Here is a 20,327-nt window from a genome sequence, read left to right on the forward strand (position 1 = left end):
TGAGCTGAGGGAAGCGGAGGGTTGCCAGCAGAGATAGATGGGATGGGCTGAGGGAAGCGGAGGGTTGGGATGTGGAATTGGAGACAAGTGGGAGTGGAGTTGCTGTGCGGGAGATAGAATGATGGTCAAAGATAAGTCAAAATAAAACATAATAAAACAATAAAAAGTACGTTTGAATGACACTGAGGGGCAGTGTTTTTACAGCTAATGCCGGTGTTGTGCCGAAAATCCCCCCCTTCTAATTTCCTTAATTTTGTGGCTAGAGTCAAATACTTTCTGTGGCACACATCAGAGTCAAATACTTGACTCTGATACTAGTTTTTGTATAAAGCCTAGAATTTTCATGCAAATTCATCAAAGCAGATATATTTTCTTTTCTTCATGACCCCCAGGCCTTATTATGTTGTAAAAGTAAGGTAGGAGATCATGACCACATGTAAAGGACTCTTCCAAGTACAGGCGCAAGAAGAGTAGCTAATGGGTATCCTAATAAAATACTAAATACATGAAGGTGGTAGGGATTAGGAACTATAGGGTAAGAGGCATGGAAAGGGTAGGAACTAGTGGAAGGAGTGGAATGGAACCAGGCCCACGTATCCACAGAGTGCTACAGGCTGGGACCACAAAAGATTCAGAGCCTCATTAACATAGCTACTCATGTGTGTCCAGCATGAAAGGAGGGGGGGGGGAAGGGAAGAAGGTGGAAGGATGGGGAAAGAGGGTGAGAATGGAGGTGACTGACCTTACTGTGTCGATGACCTGAGTGATTGGCTGCGTCTAGTGTGACAGTGGCATTGTCCAGAGCAGAGATCATTCATTTTACCAAGTGGATATGAGCTATTGGCCTGAAGGCTACCATTCCAGTTGAAGGCCAGAGTCCCAGTCCCTCAACGGACACAGAAAGGAGCTTCATGACCTTTAAAGTTTGTCAATGTCTTGTCTTCAGCACCATCAGAGCTTCTATCCTATCAGTGATCAGGAAATCATATTTGTAACATGATAAAACCAAAACGACAGGACGCATTGGAAATGAACTTCCTTCTATCTCCCGACGTTTAAAACAAATGTAAATACGTTGCTTGTGTCATAACATAAACCCCCACCACAGCATTTAAGAACATCAACATTTATTTCACATGATATAAAACAGATGAGATATGAACATTTTTCATATTGACTCTAATAATAATAACCTCAGACTTATAATTTCTGCTCTGCTCTTTCTATGGTGTACATCATTTACACAATGAAACTTTACATTTATGTACATTATATTTTAACGTCCTGGGGGAACAAAACGCCTGCTTATTGCTTATACATGTGCTATTCTCTTCTCTCTGTCCAGGACTCCACACAACCAGACAGAATCTAACACACAACCCTAATCTCATAAAACTATTTTATCTCTCTTCTATATTTTACTTTAAATATATCTCAGCCGTAGAAAAAAAAAAAACAGAGAAGCAGATCGATTCTAACCCAGGACATTTACGTGTGGTTGTCAGCGGCGACCAGATCCCGATCCTCCCGACATAAATAAACACAACCTTTATAAAATATTTAAACTCTGTCCAACAGCAGCAATAGGGTGGCACCTTATTGAAGTATAAACCCATTGTATAGTTAGTTCATTCTATATGTTTTATATATGTATATATTAACAACTTCTTTGAACAATGAGGGAATGTGCGGTGTAAAATATGTGGAAAATGAAACATTTAGGGCCTCAGGTTAAAAACTTAAATGAGAGTAAAACCAGTAAAAAGACAAGAGCATATGGCGCCCCCGTGTGGTTAAAGGAAAGCACTGCCTTAGTGTGTGTAGATTCGGTGCTTCGCCCTCTCAATAGTGTGTGATTGTGGGAAGACCTCAAATGCATACTCCTCCCGTCCTCAGGTCCTTGTCTCCTTCTCAAAACCCATTAGATGAGAAAGCCAGATATCCTTCCCCTCCGACCTTCTCCACCAGTGGGATTTGAGAAGGAGACAGGACGCAAGGAGTATGCAATTGTGATCTTCCCAGTATGAGACTCCTCTAGTGCTCTTATTTACAACTGTACAGTCCTCTCCTCGTTACAGTAGTGCTCAGCTCATAGACACTCAAGACATCCTCACAGAACATGTCCAAAATAACAGACCATCATAGTACCTGTAATAATAATCATCATCAATTATCACTCTGGTAATACCATCTTGTCCTCTGATATCTCTGTGTGAATGAAAACGTTTTGCATCACAGTTATTGTGTAGGCAGGCAGTAAGTAATACGAGCAGGCCTGTGGATCTACTCTTTCTGTCTGTCTGGCTACAGTTGTTTCTATACATACAGAGAGCTACTGGGCATGCTCTGTGCAGGCTGGCTGGTGCCATCATGGCTCTGTAGGATGCCATCTTGGGTCTCCAGGCTGGCATCGCTTATGAGTCACTGCTCACCAAGGTCAATGTCTGTGCTGCAGGGATAAGTGCAAAGATAGGGAAGAGGTGAAGAGACAGACGAGCACACACAAAAATAGCAGAGGTCACAAGCCACAATGTTCTGCAAAAAAAAAATATTGAGAAAATGATTATGCTGACATGACTAGATGTCTGTGTTTAAATGGCTGGTGTGATGTTGCCTGCTGGTAAGATCTGTGTCGATTGGAGGGTAGATCTCTGAGGGCTGAGCATTGGACCCTGAAGTTGAGGTTAGGGGGTTGATGGGAAGAGTTATTAACTCTACCTACAGTACATATTACCTCAATTACCTCAACTAACTGGTGCCCCCTCACATTGACTCTGTACCGGTACCCACTGTATATAGCCTCGCTATTGTTATTTTACTGCTGCTATTTAATGATCTGTTACTTTTATTTGTTATTCGTATTTTTTGTTGTTGTCTTCTACATTTTTTAAAACTGCATTGTTGGTTAGGGCTTGTAAGTAAGCATTTCACTATAAGGTATTCGGCGTATAACATTTGATTTGATAAAGGTCAAAGGTTGTAGATAAGGACAGAGAAGTCTCTTACTGAGTGTAGTTCAGTTCACAGAACCACCTCCTCGACACGTCTACACACACATGAAGTGGGATCCGTCAGTGAGTTGAGGAGGAGATGGAGGAGAGGGAGAGGAGGAGGACTGGGGCGGAAAGGGCAGGCTTTTCACTGCAAACAACACACACAGTACCAGTCAAAAGTTTGGACACACCTACTCACTCAAGGGTTTTTCTTTATTTTTACCATTTTCTACATTGTGGAATAATAGTGAAGACATCAAAACTATGAAATAACACATATGGAATCATGTAGTAACTGAAAAAAGTGTTAAACAAATCTAAATATATTTTATATTTGAGATTCTTCAAAGTAGCCACCCTTTGTCAGCTTTGCACACTCTTGGCATTCTCTCAAGCAGCTTCATGAGGTGGTCATCTGGAATGCATTTCAATTAACAGGTGTGTCTTGATAAAAGTAAATGAGTGGAATTTCATTCCCTCTTAATACGTTTGAGCCAATCAGTTGTGTTGTGACAAGGTAGGGGTGGTATACAGAAGATATCCCTATTTGGTAAAAGACCAAGTTCATATTATGGCAAGAACAGCTCAAATAATCAAAGCGAAACGACAGTCCATCATTACTTTAAGACATGAAGGTCAGTCAATGCGGGAACATTTCAAGAACTTTGAAAGTTTCTTCAAGTGCAGTCGCAAAAACCATCAAGCGCTATGATGAAACTGGCTCTCATGAGGACCACCACAGGAAAGGAAGACCCAGAGTTACATCTGCTGCAGAGGATAAGTTCATTAGAGTTAACTGCACCTCAGATTGCAGCCCAAATAAATGCTTCACAGAGTTCAAGTAACAGACACATCTCAACATCAACTGTTCAGAGGAGACTGTGAATAAGGTCTTCATGGTCGAATTGCTGCAAAGAAATGACTACTAAAGGACACTAATAACAAGAAGAACTTGCTTGGACCAAGAAACATGAGCAATGGACAATAGACCAGTGGACATCTGTCCTTTGGTCTGAGTCCAAATTTGAGATTTTTGGTTCCAACCGTCATGTCTTTGTGAGACGCAGAGTAGGTGAACGGATGATCTCTGCATGTACAGTCATGGCCAAAAGTTTTGAGAATGACAAATATTAATTTCCACAAAGTTTGCTGCTTCAGTGTCTTTAGATATTTTTGGCAGATGGTACTATGGAATACTGAAGTATAATTACAAGCATTTCATACGTGTCAAAGGCTTTTATTGACAATTACATGAAGTTGATGCAAAGAGTCAATATTTGCAGTGTTGACCCTTCTTTTTCAAGACCTCTGTAATCCTCCCTGGCATGCTGACAATTAACTTCTGGGCCACATCCTGACTGATGGCAGCCCATTCTTGCATAATCAATGCTTGGAGTTTGTCAGAATTTGTGGGTTTTTGTTTGTCCACCCGCCTCTTGAGGATTGACCACAAGTTCTCAATGGGATTAAGGTCTGGGGAGTTTCCTGGCCATGGACTCAAAATATCGATGTTTTGTTGCCAGAGCCACTTAGTTATCACTTTTGCCTTATGGCAAAGTGCTCCATCATGCTGAAAAAGGCATTGTTCGTCACCAAACTATTCCTGGATGGTAGGGAAAAGTTGCTCTCGGGAAGATGTGTTGGTACCATTCTTTATTCTTAGGCAAAATTGTGAGTGAGCCCTTGGCTTCCTTGGCTGAGAAGCAATCCCACACATGAATGGTCTCAGGATGCTTTACTGTTGGCATGACACAGGACTGATGGTAGCGCTCACCTTGTCTTCTCTGGACAAGCATTTTTCCGGATGCCCCAAACAATCGGAAAGGGGATTCAGAGAAAATTACTTTACCCCAGTCCTCAGCAGTCCAATCCCTGTACCTTTTGCAGAATATCAACCGGTCCCTGATGTTTTTCCTGGAGAGAAGTGGCTTCTTTGCTGCCCTTCTTGACACCAGGCCATCCTCCAAAAGTCTTCGCCTCACTGTGAGTGCAGATGCACTCACACCTGCCTGCTGCCATTTCTGAGCAAGCTCTGTACTGGTGGTGCCCCGATCCCACAGCTGAATCAACTTTAGGAGATGGTCCTGGCGCTTGCTGGACTTTCTTGGGCGCCCTGAAGCCTTCTTCACAACAATTGAACCGCTCTCCTTGAAATTCTTGATGATCCGATAAATGGTTGATTTAGGTGCAATCTTACTGGCAGCAATATCCTTGCCTGTGAAGCACTTTTTGTGCAAAGCAATGATGACGGCACGTGTTTCCTTCCAAGTAACCATGGTTTACAGAAGAAGAACAATGATTCCAAGCACCACCCTCCTTTTGAAGCTTCCAGTCTGTTATTCGATCTCAATCAGCATGACAGAGTGATCTCCAGCCTTGTCCTCGTCAACACTCACACCTGTGTTAACGAGAGAATCACTGACATGTCAGCTGGTCCTTTTGTGGCAGGGCTGAAATGCAGTGGAAATGTTTTTTTGGGATTCAGTTAATTTGCATGGCAAAGAGGGACTTTGCAATTAATTGCAATTCATCTGATCACTCTTTATAACATTCTGGAGTATATGCAAATTGTCATCATACAAACTGAGGTAGCAGAGTTTGTGAAAATGTATATTTGTGTCATTCTCAAAACTTTTGGCCATGACTGTATGGTTCCCACCGTGAAGCATGGAGGAGGTGTGATGGTGCTTTGCAGGTGAGACTCACTGTGATTTATTTAGAATACAAGGCACTTAACCAGCATAGCTACAACAGCATTCTGCAGCGATACGCCATCTCTGGACCACAGGGTGAAGGAAAAGCAGCCAACAAGTGCTCAGCATATGTGGGAACTACTTCAAGGCTGTTGGAAAAGCATTCCTTATGAAGCTGGTTGAGAGAATGCCAAGAATGCAAAGATGTGTTATTTCATAGTTTTGATATCTTCACTACTATTCTACAATGTAGAAAAATAGTACAAATAAAGAAAAACCCTTGAATGAGTAGGTGTCCAAATTTTGACTGGTACTGTACGTAAGTGCTTTGACATTTATCAGTTATATATCAATCAATCCATCAATCAATCAACCAATCATCATTAACAAAGCGATCTTCTGACTGTTCTCTTACCTGCCAGCAGGTTGTTGTTGAGTTTAGCTCCCTCTACTGGTAGTTCATAGGATCTGTTCATGTTGTTCCCCTGGGTCTCCCCTTGCATCACCTCACTCTGCATCACGTCCTCCTCAAGTTCAGGAGTCAGTGCTTCTGACACAGCAGCTGGCAAACTGGCACAGTCACACCTTCACATTCAGGCCTTATTCCAAATACTTACAAATGCATCCTTCTTCACTGCCTTTAAAGAGGTAGTCACTGATCGAAATACAGTTGGATGAAGGAAGGGATGGATTTAAAGTACTCTAAAAGGGTCAAAGTTGCTATCGATCCAGAGAGGCTAAGATAAGTCCTGGTGAGGCCTAGCTAGTCTCACCTGTTGTGGGGAATGAGGGTGTTGGGAGTGTGGGTGTTTCTCCTCTCTGTCTCCCTCTCCCCGTGCTGTTGATGTTGTCCAGGGATCAGGTACTGTACATACAGGGGCTTCACACCCTGATCTGATATCACCATCATCTGGGTCTCTGACACCTGCAACACACGGACAGTGAGATAGACTGTAGTCTGGGCTGTGTTCAGGAGGTACCAAACAGGAAAATATGTTTTGAAACGGAGCTCTTATTTTTGCCCTACTGAACACGATCTTGGTGGTCTAATGTCAATCCCTAGCGGCTACCTCTTCGATGTTTGGGGATCTGAAGAAACCGGGTAGGTGTAAGGCACCACTCCAGTCCTTGAGTAACTCCAGCAGTATTTAAAAAAAAAATCTAACCCCTGACAAGCACACCTGATTGAAATGGTCAACTAATAATCAAGCCACCCATGAGTTGAATCAGCGACGTTTGCCCGGGGCTACAAGACAAAATGTGTACTGTTGAGGATCCACAAGGACTGGAGTTGAGACACATTGGTATAAGACACATGGTGATAACCAATGGTCTTAAGCAGCTTTCGCCATATTATTTTTGGCCTACTAAATTAGAGGACATTAATTGAGCCAACTCTATCATCATCATCAGATCATGAGATTCCGTGGAGCTCAGGCCAACTCTGGGAGGTGTGTCTCTCTCTCTCTCTCTCTCTCTCTAGCCCAGTGTGAGTCACCACGGCTGGGCTGATGCCCAGAGATAAACCCCTAAATCCAGCCTGGATCCTCCTCACGCCCACAAAGCCTCCCAGATCAGATTAAAGGACATTCACAAGGAGACCAGGCTGCCAACACAGCACAGCCATTTACGCCCTAAAACACTCTTAGCTCAACGTTATTGGATTAGATATAAATTTGTACTTGTACAAGTCTTTCCTCTATCTCTGAACACTCTCTTTGAAAACATTCCTTTTTCAGTTAAGGAACACAGTGCTCTGTGCATCCTCGGTATGGATCTTTCTTATTCACACAGAGAGTTACAGTACACCATGCTGACTCAGTCACCACTCCTACTAGTCATCAACATACATATCAAAGGATATTGTATGCCAGAAATATTCTGCTCTCTGGTGGTCTGTGTAGGGACACTCCCGTACCTCTGTGTCCATGTTGGAGCTCTCCGTCTGGGGCTGTGGCTCCTCCACACTCAGCCTGGGGACAGGGATGACATCCACCTCCTCAGCTCTGTAGCTGATCTCTTCCACCACAGTGATTTCCATCTCCAGCTCCACCACTGCAGCCTTGTCAATATCCAGCGCCTCTTCTGAAGACACTGCAGTCCTCTCTCTGACTAGTTCTTCAGCTGCAGCTCTAGCCCTCTCCAATTCTTCTGCAGCTGCTGCCACTGCGACCCGGTCTCTCTCCATCTCCAATTCTGCAGCCCTGTCCAGCTCCTCTTCTACAGCCACAGCAGTCCTGGCCATCTCCTCTTCTACAGCCACAGCAGTCCTGGCCATCTCCTGCTCCACCACTGCAGCCACCTCAGTCATGTCTCGCTCCAGCTTTTCTATTGCAGCTCGACCCCTCTCCATTTCTTCTTCAGCAGCTGCTGCAGCCCTGTCCCTCTCCAGCTCCAGTTCTGCACCTCGGTCCCTCTCCAGCGCCACGGCTGCAGTCCTGTCCCTCTCCAGCTGCTCTGTAACTCGGTCTCTGACCTGCTCCAGGTCTTGCAGTGCTGCCTCCAGCTCCTGGGTGTCTGTGGAGAACACCTCCAGCTTGACCTGCAGTAGACACACATGCCAAATGAATAACTCGGTTTTACAGTGTGTACACAATCACATTCCATGCTGTGAAACAAGGTTTATCAAGACACACACGCACAGACACACGCGTACCCCCCCAGCTTTCTCTGTCGTCATGAACACATCAAGTCCTATCAAACACACACACACACACCAAACCGAGGAGGACTTACCTGTGTAGCGAAGGGGTTCTCCTTGGAGAAGGATGGAGAGCGTGAGGGGGAGATACTGCTGCTACTTCTCTTCTTCTCCCTGAGCGAGGCCTGCTGGTGTCTCCTGATCCTCTCCAGCTGCTCCTCGACACTCATCCTGGCTCTGCCGCTCTCCCTCTCCCCCGGTCCACACGTCTGCTCCACGGCACTGTGAGGACGCTCCTACAGGGGGAGCAGTGGAGCAGGGATCAGTCATGTTGGATTATTATTACGCCGATTATGTTTTATCTGCCCGTCGTCTATTGGTGACATATTATGTCCTTCTCCAGCTCTTGTCGTGGTAAAAATGGCAGGGAATGAATAGCAACAGTAGCACCTCCAAATCCAAAATCAGTGCTGTCCTGTCTATCAAAAAAACAGTTTCTAATATGTTTTCTAGGGTCAGTTTATAGTTCAGTTCCCCTGCTATTCCCTAAAGTGCTGAGTCAGACTTACAGTCCTGGGGTCAGGCTTCTTGCTCTTCCTCAGGGTGACGTAGGAGGCGATGGTGCAGGACTCTGGGGGGCTCATGGGGGATTTGGTCCTGGGGGGCACGATACCCACTGGGTAGACTGGTACTCCTAATGGGACTGGGAGGGGTGGGGGACTAAGTCAGTGACAAAGCCATTAGGGGTGTTACATTTTTTATATTCAGTTAATAGAGTACTTATAAACCCTTTATAAGTAATACTTATAATGCTCTTTATAAGTAATACTTATAAACCCTTTATAAGTAATACTTATAATGCTCTTTATAAGTTGACCTATGGAATTTATAATTACTTCTTGAATTCACTGAATTACATTCGTTTTGACCCTAGCACGTATCCAGCTTGAAACAGCGGCGGCAGCATGAGCAAACTGGACATTGTTGACAGACAGTGACTGACCTTTAGTGGCCGCAAGCTCCTTGTCAGTGGTCAGCCCCGTCTGTAGTCTGTCCTTGTCATTGTCCTCTCCGTTGTTATCGTCCACCTCCTCGGCCACAGTTGTCAGCTCTGGTTCACTCTTATACAGACGGTAGTCTGGGCCTTGCTGTAGAGGGACAGAGAGTCAGCATACTGAGAGGTACACACATAGGAAACACGGACACCCGCAGGTCACAAAGTGGTCACGATGGATGTGACCGATGGATGGTCGAGGGAAATTTAAAACGGAGCCGAAAAGAGCAGAAAACGGTTAACGGACACTCCAAACACTAAGCATAGTCACACCGCAGCACAGCACTCAGACACAGTCAGAATGACAACTGGCGTGGAATCACGCTTCCATGGACAGAAGAACAAGCCAAACTGAAGAGCAAACAGATGACAAACCAAAGGAATGAATGTCAAACTCAACACTCTAGGGTAAGAGGCAGGGAAAAACCTGAATGTCTACAAATGGTAAAACAAATGACAAATGATTCAGAGCAAATGAAAAGAGAGTCACAGCGGTGACCCAAGTTGGCGATGAGAGATGAACCATGTATGGTGAGGGTAAAGGTAGAGGGTCAGGGGTCAACTTGTACTGGTCTTGTACAGAGTAGGATAAAACTGCCCCTAGACACTGACCTAAGATCAGTTTTTTATTACCTCGCCCTAACGGTTAAGATTAGAATTTGGTGAAGTTAAACAGATCCTAGATCTGTGCTTAAGGGCAGGTAGCGATGATGAAGCACAAGGACAGGGGTTGAAGGGTCGGGCGTGACGAGTCAGCGTGTCTTACACTGCTGTGTGTTCCGTTCCTCTGGCCGTGCTTGCTTGTGTGTGGTGGCGGACGGGCGCCCGAGGGGGAGGGAAGGGGGGGTACAGCGGGAGGGCGCTCTGTTGAGCCGTAGGACTGGGGGAGGGGCGGGCGGGGGGGCTGACGGTTACCCTCCGTGAGAGAACAGAGTGACCGGAACAAGGTCACCGGCTGCCGCATGAGGAGAGGATAGATAGAGAGGAGTTGTTGTTGAGACACTCTTGGGACAACAGTAAGCCACAGAGTATTAGACAGATCAGCACAGTCTCCTGTGGCATTGATTGGAGCTATCTGGCGCACATCCGTGTCACATGTAGGCTGCGGACAGCTCTAAATCAGTTCACAAAGACTCCATGCACAGATTATATACAGTATTCATCTGGTGTTTTTCTTTATCCACAGAGTAGAAGTGAGACTCACCTCGTTCTTCTGTAGGTTTGAGATGGGTTTGGAACCAAGGAAACCAGTGTCAGTGGTCCTCTGGGGTTTGTTCTTGGCCAGAGCCTCCATCACATCCTGGATCCTCCACAGCTCCTTCTGGATCTGGACATGCTGCTGGCTGGGAGGTTCTGTCTGCTCACACAGTGACAGAAAATGCTTAAAAACACTCTCCATCTTGCAAATGCATATGTGTGAGTGAGTGAGTGAGTGAGTGAGTGAGTGAGAGAGAGAGTGACAGAGAGATAGAGTCTTACCTGTGGGCTGCCCAGGGCCTCTAGCTGTTCCAACAGGTTTGTTTTGGCCAGAGAGACGCCAGACTCCATTTTATCATACTCCCTCCACGACCGCTCCAACTCCTGAGAGACGAGAGGGTGTCACTACTAGACAGCCTGTGTGTGTGCGCTTGTTTATGTGTGTGTGCACTGACTCACAGCATTGACCCTGGAGAGATCTTGACAGGTGCTGATCAGTGTGTGTGTTTGTGTTGACATCTGCATGTACAGTGTGTGTGTATACATATGAACGCACAGTGTTGACCCGTGCCAGTTCTCTACAGGTACTGAGCAGTCCATTCTGCAGTACGTCTCTCTGCTGTATAAGGCTCTGTATGGCCGCTGGGTTGTCAGAGCTCTGCTCTATCTCCTGACTGGCAGACAGCAAAGCCGTCTCCAGGGTGTGCTGCAGAGAGACAGGAAGAAGAAGACAACGACACAGGTCATCACAACATCTGCAGCTAACATTTGTCTGACGACTACACACAAAAACACAAACAGAACCACAGGCAAAGAACCAACCAAACATTTTCATAGCATCGCCACCATCAAAAGTGTGTACCGCCACTCCCAGGACCCTAGAGGGCAGGCTAGAGCTGCTGTCTGAGAGGGAGAGAGTCTCAGTTCCCAGCTGTGAGTGTGCTAGCTAGTCTATACACTGTGGTACAAGCCTGGCAAAGGAGGGTTGGTAGCCTTGGACAGACCATGAGAAAGTATTCATACCCCTTGATGTATTCCACATTATATTTTGTTACAGTCTGAATTCAAAATGGATTTAAAAAAAATAAGCCACCCATTTACACACAGTATCTCATTTACAAAACTATTCACACCCCTGAGTCAATACCTTTTAGAAGCACCTTTTTCAGCGATTAGTCTTGAGTCTTGTGAGTCTTTCTGGGTCTCTAAGTCTCTCTTCAAACTCTGTCAAATTGGTTGTTGATCATTGCTAGACAACCATTTTCAGGTCTTGCAATAGATTTTCAAGCAGATTAAAGTCAAAACTGTAACTCGGCCACTCAGGAACAATCACGGTCTTCTTGGTAAGCAACTCCTGTGTAGATTTGGTCTTGTGTTTTAGGTTATTGTCCTGCCGAAAGATGAAATCAACTCAAAGTGTCTGGTGGAAAGCAGATTGAACCAGGTTTTCCTCTAGGATTTTGCCTGTGCTTAGCTCCATTCAGTTTCTTTTTTATCCTGGAAAAACTACCCAGTCCTTAATGATTACAAGCACAAGCATACCCATAACATGATGCAGCTACCACTATGCTTGGAAATATGGAGAGTGGTACTCAATAATGTGTTGTATTGGATAACACTTTGTATTCAGGACAAAAAGTGAATTGCCACATTTTTTTGCAGTACTACTTGTAGTAAACAGGATGCATGTTTTGGAATATTTTATTCTGTACAGGCTTCTGTCTTTTCAGTCTGTCAATTAGGTTAGTATTGTGGAGTAACTGCAATGTTGTTGGTCCATCCTCAGTTTTCTCCCATCACAGCCATTAAACTCTATAACTGTTTTAAAGTCACCATTGGTGAAATCCCCAAGCCGTTTCCTTCCTCTCCGGTAACTGAGTTAGGAAGGACGCCTGTATCTTTGTAGTGAATAGGTGTATTGATACACCATCCAAAGTGTAATTAATAACTTCACCATGCTCAAAGGGATATTCAATGTCAGCTTTTTATTTTATTTTAACCCATCTACCAATAGGTGCCCTTCTTTGTGAGGCATTGGAAACCCTCCCTGGTCTTTGTGGTTGAATCTGTGTTTGAAATTCACTGCTCAACTGAGGGACCTTACAGTTAATTGTATGTGTGGGGTACAGAGATGAGGTAGTCATTAAAAAAATCATGTTAAACACTATTACTGCACACTATTATTGAGTCCATACAACTTATTATGCGACTTGTTAAGCACATTTTTACTCCTGAACTTATTTAGGCTTGTCATAACAAAGGGGTTGAATTCTTATTGACCCAAGACATTTCAGCTTTTCATTTTTGATTCATTTGTAAAAATGTCTAAAAACGCAATTCCACTTTGAAATTACGGGGTATTGTGTGTAATCCAGTGACCCAAAAAATCTCAATTGAATCAATAGTCAATTCAGGCTGTAACAGAATGTGGAAAATGTCAAGGGATCTGTATACTTTCTGAACGCACTGTATCTCCTTCAGTCTCGGCACTCTCCCTCCTCCTCTCCCTCCGTGTGATAAAGGTCTACTCCAGCCTCAGACAGCCCAGTGTGTGTGTGAAGCAAGTTGTCAGTTGAAAGTCTGTGTACAGTAGTTACCTTCTCTCTGTGTAGTTGCTGTAGTTTCTCCTCCTGTGTTCTCACCACTTGGTCCTGCTCACACAGTCTGCTCAGCTTAGTCTGAAACACACACACAGTAGTTGGTAAGAAACACACACACACACACACACACACACACACACACACACACACACACACACACACACACACACACACACACACACACACACACACACACACACACACACACACACACACACACACACACACACACACACACACACACACGTGTGGTATTCTATTAATTTTATCTTTCAATCTATGTCTAGGAAGCCAACTGCTGTGTGTCTAGACTAGATGATACGTGCAAAGGGAAAGGAATACTTTCCCCTCTATCTAGACAAGACACTAATAAAAGGACTTGGTCTTACGTCTATGTCGATGTCCTCTGGCCTCTGGTGGCTGTAGGAGTTGTCTTTGTATTCCTCAGGGCTGATCTGAAACACCAGACAGCCTTAGAGACACACATGCTGTGTTTACACAGGCAGCCCAATTGTGAACTTCTTTTCACTAACTGGTCTTCTGACCAATCAGATCTGCTCTGAAAAATATCTGATTTGAAAAGATCTGATGTGATCGTTCAAAAGGCCAATTAGTGGAAAAAATCTCAGAATTGTGCTGCCTGTGGGAAGACAGCCACAGACAGGGGACAGCAAAACAACCTGTAATACAGACCCATGACATGGGGTGCTTCTCAATAGTCTACTTGTCTCCTTGTTAAGGAACTGGACAGGTAAAAGCACATTTCTAGTAGGTATCCACCATATTGCTTACAGCCGTCCCGTGTCTTCCGATCAGTGCAGATGAAGGAGATGACACGAGGAGGGAAGGCCACTAGAGTATTGAGATGCACCCATGGTCTGGTTATTCATTGTGATGTGGTTTTCATGGTAAATATCTGTGTCCTTACAAGAGTTGTCCACAGGGTCAATGAAGCCCAGAGAGAGAAGAGAGAGAGAGAAGAGAGAAGAGAGAGAGAGGGAGGGTGAAATGATGGAGCTCTCCATGCAATTTCATTGACCTTATCTTCTCATGACTTAACAACACTTCGGATACAACTTCTCAGCCCAAATTTCCATTTCACAATAAGGAGTGTCAGCCCCCTCTGCTGGGAAATCAGACTGTGTTTTCCACCTCAGTAGCATCACTGATAACAGTCCTACTGATGAAGGCTCCAGGGGTGTGAAGAAGCTATGAAGAGGACAGGAAGCTGGCATCAGGAGGTCACCAGAGACTAGAGCAGGATGTTCTAACACACACACACACACCACACACACACACACACACACCCTTAAGAGAGGCTAGAGGGCTGCTGTAGTGGTTGGCTAGGCTGGATGTATAGTCCTCTGTGCTGGCAGCTCTGCCCTGTGCCACACTAATTACCGTCCCCTCTGTGCACTCTTCATTACTGTCCCCCGGTACACTCTGTCATGGCTGGAGCTTGACTAATGAAAACCTCTAAAAGACCTGGGCTAAATCTGGCCCTCACGGAGGCACACACATTAACGCGCACACACACACACAGCTGGGAAAACCAGCCATACTCACACTCCTGACAACTTCAGTTAAGGAGCAGGCAGGTGATATTCAACCCCAGGACATCTAAAGAGGGGGAGGTTTAAGAGAGCAGGGCTGAAGTCATACCTGTAGAAGCCTGTAATAAAGTGATAATATAGCACAGTGGAAAGGCCAGACTATGGACCCCACACAGTACTCCCTCCAGGACAATTTCCAAAGCTAAAAATAAAATAACCCTGCACTCTTTCATTCACTGTTACACTATTGGGCCACCACCCAAAAAAGGAAGTCATTGTATTTTATCATTTTTTTTATTTAACCTTTATTTAACTAGGCAAGTCAGTTAAGAACAAATTCTTATTTACAATGACGGCCTACCGGGGAACAGTAGGTTAACTGCCTTGTTCAGGGGCAGAACGACAGATTTTTACCTTGTCAGCTCGGGGATTCGATCCAGCAACCTTTTAGTTACCGGCCCAACGCTCTAACCACTAGGCTACTTAAACAACAGGTTTTGCATTGAGCTCTTATCATACCCACATAGACAGACTGAACATAATATTCCAAAGCGCAGAGAAGAGAGGTGCTGATTTGACCGTGATCGCACAGCGCCAAGCCAACATAGGATCCATCAACAACAGCATTGGTATTGCAGGAAGATGGGGTATGGCTCTAAGGTAGCATCCACCATAACCCAACCTCGGACTGATGAATAAAGCAAGAATGGATGAAGAGGATGTGCTGTAGTCAAAACAACACATGAAGGTACATGTCAAACAATGTTGGGATCATGACACCAGGAAGAGGGGGAAGCCACCGACTTTCTGACTGCATCCAATGTGAACAAAAACAGGAGGGATCGATGATGGAGGGAGGAGAGGAGTGTGGGAGAAGAGTCATTGGTTTGCCAATAAGACCTTACTTGCTGGTACAGTTGAGGCCTTGGAGCAGAGTTCTCAATCATAGTGTGAATCATGAAGATTAACGGCTCATTGTCCTTCGTCTAGTGGAGATCGACGTTAGGTAGGGTGGAAGGGAGCAACAACACAATATAGGTGTTAGTTAGTGAACACAACAGCAGAGCCTAGAAAGCATCCACAGAAATAAAGAACACATTGTTGTTATAAGGTACTAGTGATTGAGGGAGACGGGGGGCCTTGAGCCAACAACCCTGGGGCTAGAGCTACCACCTGTACCATAAAGGCCCAGAACTCTTGGGAGAAGTCCTAGTACATTTACAGTAGATACAAGGAGACTACAGTTGGGTCCAAAGACAATATTGCCAGTTCCTCTCAGCAGACAGAGGAGAGACATAACGGTCCTGCTTTTCTGAATATCATCCCGACCAAAAACGACCAACAAACAGCAACACAATTGCATGCGTCAGAGCCTGTGGACCAGGGGGAGGAGCAGGGTCGGTGAGTTAAAGTTCATTCATAACCGCTGTGAAATTGCCTGCCATTAGAGGTGAAAGCCTTTGAAATGGCAAATCAAATCATTTCACATTTGGTTAGAGGGGTCACAATCAGACTCAGTGAAGTCGCTAAGTGAGGTCCCACACGGTAGAGTGGTTTCTCCTGCTACACATGACCTTTTCAGAAACAGGAACTCAATTACTTACCAGTTCTAAACCAAAGGGGCCCATTCCAAAAAACAAAATGGCACCTTTAGACGTCTGCCCTGATTATCTATGCCTGAGTGAGCGTTAGTCAGAACGTCAGTCGCTAGGCCTCGCCACTTTACCTGAAACCCCGGAGGTTGCTTCTATACAGTCTTAATTACATTATGATAATGACATGACTAACTTACTACAGGTACACATCATCAATTAAAAAGGTCATGAGAAAACACAACATGCCTTAAGGTTCCCTTCATCCTCAAAAGTTGAAGTTTACTCTCGTGCTTTCTCAAGCTTGACTTACATGAATTATATTATAAAGACAGTTCTCCAGGGACTGTACGAACTATACAGCACAAAAACATACAAGTCATCTAATTAGCTTAGGGCAGCATTACCAGGCCAAGAAAGGAATTTGAAAAGTTTAAAAGTATTTTTTACTTTTCTTGTACTGAGCTAGACAATATGTCCTCCCGTGGGAATGCAGGTTTGCGCAGCTCCTATTCTGCAGTGAACGGTGTATGCCGGAGAGAAAAGAGTGAAAAGGAGAGAGAAAGTATAGAACAGACAAAAAGGAGCGTGGGCCTGGCATTTGAGTCACTAATAACCCTGGGCAGAGTGAGAGCAGCTGGGTGTATGACCAACCCTGAGGAGTGCCTAACCCTGAGAAACACACACAGAGAGAGAGACAGAGAGAGGGAGACACAGAGAGAGAGAGAGAGAGAGAGAGGGAGACACAGAGAGAGAGAGATAGACAGAGAGAGACTTAGAGCAACCAAAGATAAAGCAGTACTCCTCACCTGGCTGTCCAGATACATGAGGTTCCTCTGAAGGTGATGGGACAGAACCTCACTCTAACATCAGAAGGCAGTAGAGAAAGAGGGAAGAGAGAAGAGTCAGACAGGAGAGAAAGAGAGGAGGGAGAGGGAGACTGAGTAAGGGAAACAGCAGGAAATAGAAGTAGAACTGGTACAAGCTGATAGTGAAAGATGGAGATGAAAGAGGAAGTTGCTACCGTGGCTTTGGCATTCATCCGAAGCATGAACCACCACAGCCATTTACTGTTGATGACCGAGCTAAACCAAACCATGCAAAACCCATTGCAAGAGGATTTGTTCACCACACATCAAATCAAACTACTTACCAACACTTTCCTCGTAAAGGCAATGGGAAACCACAGCAGACAACAAGCAGGCAATCACATGATACTCATACCACGCTGTCCTCTGCCCGTCAACAGATCAAAAGATGAAATCAAGGCCAGATGAACACAGCACACCAAAAGGGTTGAAATGAGTTCAAAACTGAACCAAAACTCAACCATACACCACTGAACCACACAGGTAGGAGCAAACACATAATATGCATTCACTGGCATGCATGGCCTGCTCATAGAGCCGTGAGCTGCATGGAGATGGCACATCAACACCCAACCACCCACCCCCACCACCCCTGGAGGTGACCAATGGCATGCTGTGCATGTGCACCCTCCTGGTGCTAACCTTGGCGTTGGGCCCCTCCATGCTAAGGATCATTAGCTGAGCCACAGTGTGCTCCCGGATGCTGTTGAGCTCCGCCTGCTGCCGACGCAGCTTTATTAGTAGCAGGGTCAGCTCCTCTGGCTGCACAACGCAGCGTAGACACAGAGGAGACAACGAGACAGTCAATTCATCCAGCGGACGATCAATGAACAAATACATGAACCAAACCTCACTTGATGTTCCATTTGGTGATGATTTTAAATTGAGGAAAAGTAGCGATAGCTTTTGTAATCCCTGACCTATCCTATGTTTCTAACCAGGACTCGGGCGAGTCTTTAGGCACAAGATGCCTTTGGAAACACTGGTTTTGGGTCTCGGCCTGTGCTGGGCCTGGGCTATAGGACTTCCACCTTTAGAGAATCTGGCGGGAATAAACTCCCGGAGTCTCCTGACTCCAAACGGAGTAACTCTCCATCAAATGGAGGTGAAAAGTCAGAGAACATATTCAGTGGCAGGAAAAGCGATCATTTCAAATCACTTATGACAAATATTTCTCATCAACTGCATTCTGAAGCCGCCGCTCTGTGCGCATTGCACTGGAGTTACACAAATCACAATAATATTCAGAGTTACAAAATGAACTGTGCAGAATATCAATCTCTCCGGCTGATTCTAGTCTACTCAATTTGAGAGGACACAGCCAAAGGCAATTTCATTGGTGCCACTGTCTCTCTCTCTCTCCGTATCATCACCAAGACAATGCCATTATTTTAATCAAATTGTGTCTGCTACTGACAGAAATAACAAATGCTTGCAATAAAAGACAGCAGAGAATGTAACGAGGCACATACTCTGACAGAAACACAGTACACATACAGGCTATCCATTGTAGCATGACAGAACGACAGTAATGCGTGATAGCTTGTGTGCTTGTTTTTATTCCTGTCACAAGAACAGATTTTGTATTTGCGTCCCATTGAAATCATACCAATAGCATAACTATCATTCACAATGCATTGTTGCCGAGAGAAAAGAGGACAGTAGAGAGGAGAACGAGAAAGCAGAGAAGAGGTGAAGGAGGTCAGAGTTCGTTAGGTGACTCACCGTCTTGCCCTGTAGTGACTGTGGGGTAATGGTCTGCACTGGGAGGCCTGCTGGCATGGACCGGCGGTCAGGTGGGTAGTTATACTGAGAGAGAGAGAGAGACAGGACGAGGACAGGATGCTCTGTTACATGTACTGATTTCAACTGGCCGACAAGTAAAATTAATGCTTTATTAATAAATAAAATAACTACTGCTCAATGCAGAGCAATTCCAGTCATTTCTGTATGCTTGAAACCCCTGGTGATTATTTTGATGTGTAAGACTGGCTTAGATGATTGTGGTCCATTCCCTGTCCGTTACCTTGGTGAGGTGTGTCCTGTGCCTGCAGTCTATAGTCATCGTCTGGTCCCCTCTGAAGACGGGTGAGGACACCTCGGACCTGGTCGACCCTGGTGGGTTGTCTCTGCGGTGCTGGCCCGGAGGGGAGAAGGTGTGGTAGAGGGCCAGGGATCCATGGGAGGGGGATGTGGGGATGGAGTGGGCCACCCCCTGGTGCTCAGAGATGTTCTCCATGGTCTTGGGGCTGGGCAGGGTCCCGTAGTGGCCTGGTGGTGGCGGGCCCTGCCTGGAGAAGGCCTGCCTCTGCTGCCACTCATACAGCTGCCACATGGTGTCGTCCCTCATGGAGCGCCTCTTGTCTGCATTTACAGTTTTACATTTCAGTCATTTTGCAGAGGCTCTTATCCACACAGACTTTAACTAGGTTAAAACAAACAATATGTCACAGTCGTTACAAGGAAAACCGCACAACCTCAGATAGCCACTATCTGCAAAATCAGTGCCAGAAAGAAAAGAAGTGTGAGTGCAAGAAAGACAAGTATAACAGCAAAGTCTTCAACTGCGTCCCAAACGGCTCCTTATCCCCTATAGTCCCTGGTCAAAAGTAGTGCACTACATAGAGAATGGGGCACAGCCAAGTACAACAGTAAAGTTTAAGACCCGTCACCTGAGTTGGATGTGGGAACCAGGGCGCGGTCGTAGACGGAGCCGGCCACGCTGCAGATGCTCTCGGGTCGGGACAGCATGTTCCTGGGGAGGGTACGGTAGCCCTCGGGGTAGCGGGGAACGATCTGGGCACGGTGGCTGGGCATGTTGCGGGGCAAGGTCTGGTAGGAGGTGCTGCTGGAGGACAGGGGGACAAGGAGGGGGAAATCAGTCAATGAATCAGCTAATAAAACATGATTTTCAATAGCATCATTTACAAATACTTTGATCAATCAATCCACTCATATAGCATTTTATAAACTGGGTGGTTCGAGCCCTGAATGCTGATTCACTGACAGCCGTAGTATATCAGACAGTATACCACGGGTATGACGCGATGTGTCGTGCCTATGAACAGCCCTTAGCCATGGTATATTGGCCATATACCACACCACCTCATGCCTTATTGCTTAAATATAGTTCCA

At 45.4% G+C, this 20,327-nt stretch overlaps 1 protein-coding gene across 9 annotated transcripts in view; it reads right to left on the reverse strand.

Annotated features, from left to right (window-relative positions):
- Window positions 1–1,110: 1,110 nt before the first annotated feature.
- The window catches only part of LOC139566086 (pleckstrin homology domain-containing family A member 5-like), a 189,064-nt gene continuing 169,847 nt past the window's right edge, over window positions 1,111–20,327 (reverse strand). For 3 of the 9 annotated variants that reach the window (XM_071386990.1, XM_071386986.1, XM_071386994.1), the window contains 20 exons: window positions 19,865–20,040; window positions 19,219–19,556; window positions 18,918–19,001; window positions 17,835–17,954; window positions 17,133–17,186; window positions 15,637–15,717; window positions 13,568–13,633; window positions 13,176–13,256; window positions 11,135–11,284; window positions 10,861–10,962; window positions 10,586–10,738; window positions 10,148–10,336; window positions 9,331–9,475; window positions 8,897–9,030; window positions 8,423–8,623; window positions 7,605–8,228; window positions 6,460–6,611; window positions 6,102–6,256; window positions 3,007–3,141; window positions 1,111–2,449 (listed from right to left, as the gene is read on the reverse strand). In XM_071386990.1, the coding sequence (XP_071243091.1) occupies window positions 3,047–3,141; window positions 6,102–6,256; window positions 6,460–6,611; window positions 7,605–8,228; window positions 8,423–8,623; window positions 8,897–9,030; window positions 9,331–9,475; window positions 10,148–10,336; window positions 10,586–10,738; window positions 10,861–10,962; window positions 11,135–11,284; window positions 13,176–13,256; window positions 13,568–13,633; window positions 15,637–15,717; window positions 17,133–17,186; window positions 17,835–17,954; window positions 18,918–19,001; window positions 19,219–19,556; window positions 19,865–20,040 (3,100 nt within the window). In that variant the 3' untranslated portion in view covers window positions 1,111–2,449; window positions 3,007–3,046. The remainder of the gene's footprint in view (window positions 2,450–3,006; window positions 3,142–6,101; window positions 6,257–6,459; window positions 6,612–7,604; window positions 8,229–8,422; window positions 8,624–8,896; window positions 9,031–9,330; window positions 9,476–10,147; window positions 10,337–10,585; window positions 10,739–10,860; window positions 10,963–11,134; window positions 11,285–13,175; window positions 13,257–13,567; window positions 13,634–15,636; window positions 15,718–17,132; window positions 17,187–17,834; window positions 17,955–18,917; window positions 19,002–19,218; window positions 19,557–19,864; window positions 20,041–20,327) is intronic. The other 6 variants (XM_071386987.1, XM_071386989.1, XM_071386991.1 and 3 more) reach the window with 6 other exon arrangements.

Source organism: Salvelinus alpinus, chromosome 37, assembly GCF_045679555.1.
Source record: "Salvelinus alpinus chromosome 37, SLU_Salpinus.1, whole genome shotgun sequence".
In the NCBI taxonomy this organism is placed as follows: Eukaryota; Metazoa; Chordata; class Actinopteri; order Salmoniformes; family Salmonidae; genus Salvelinus; species Salvelinus alpinus.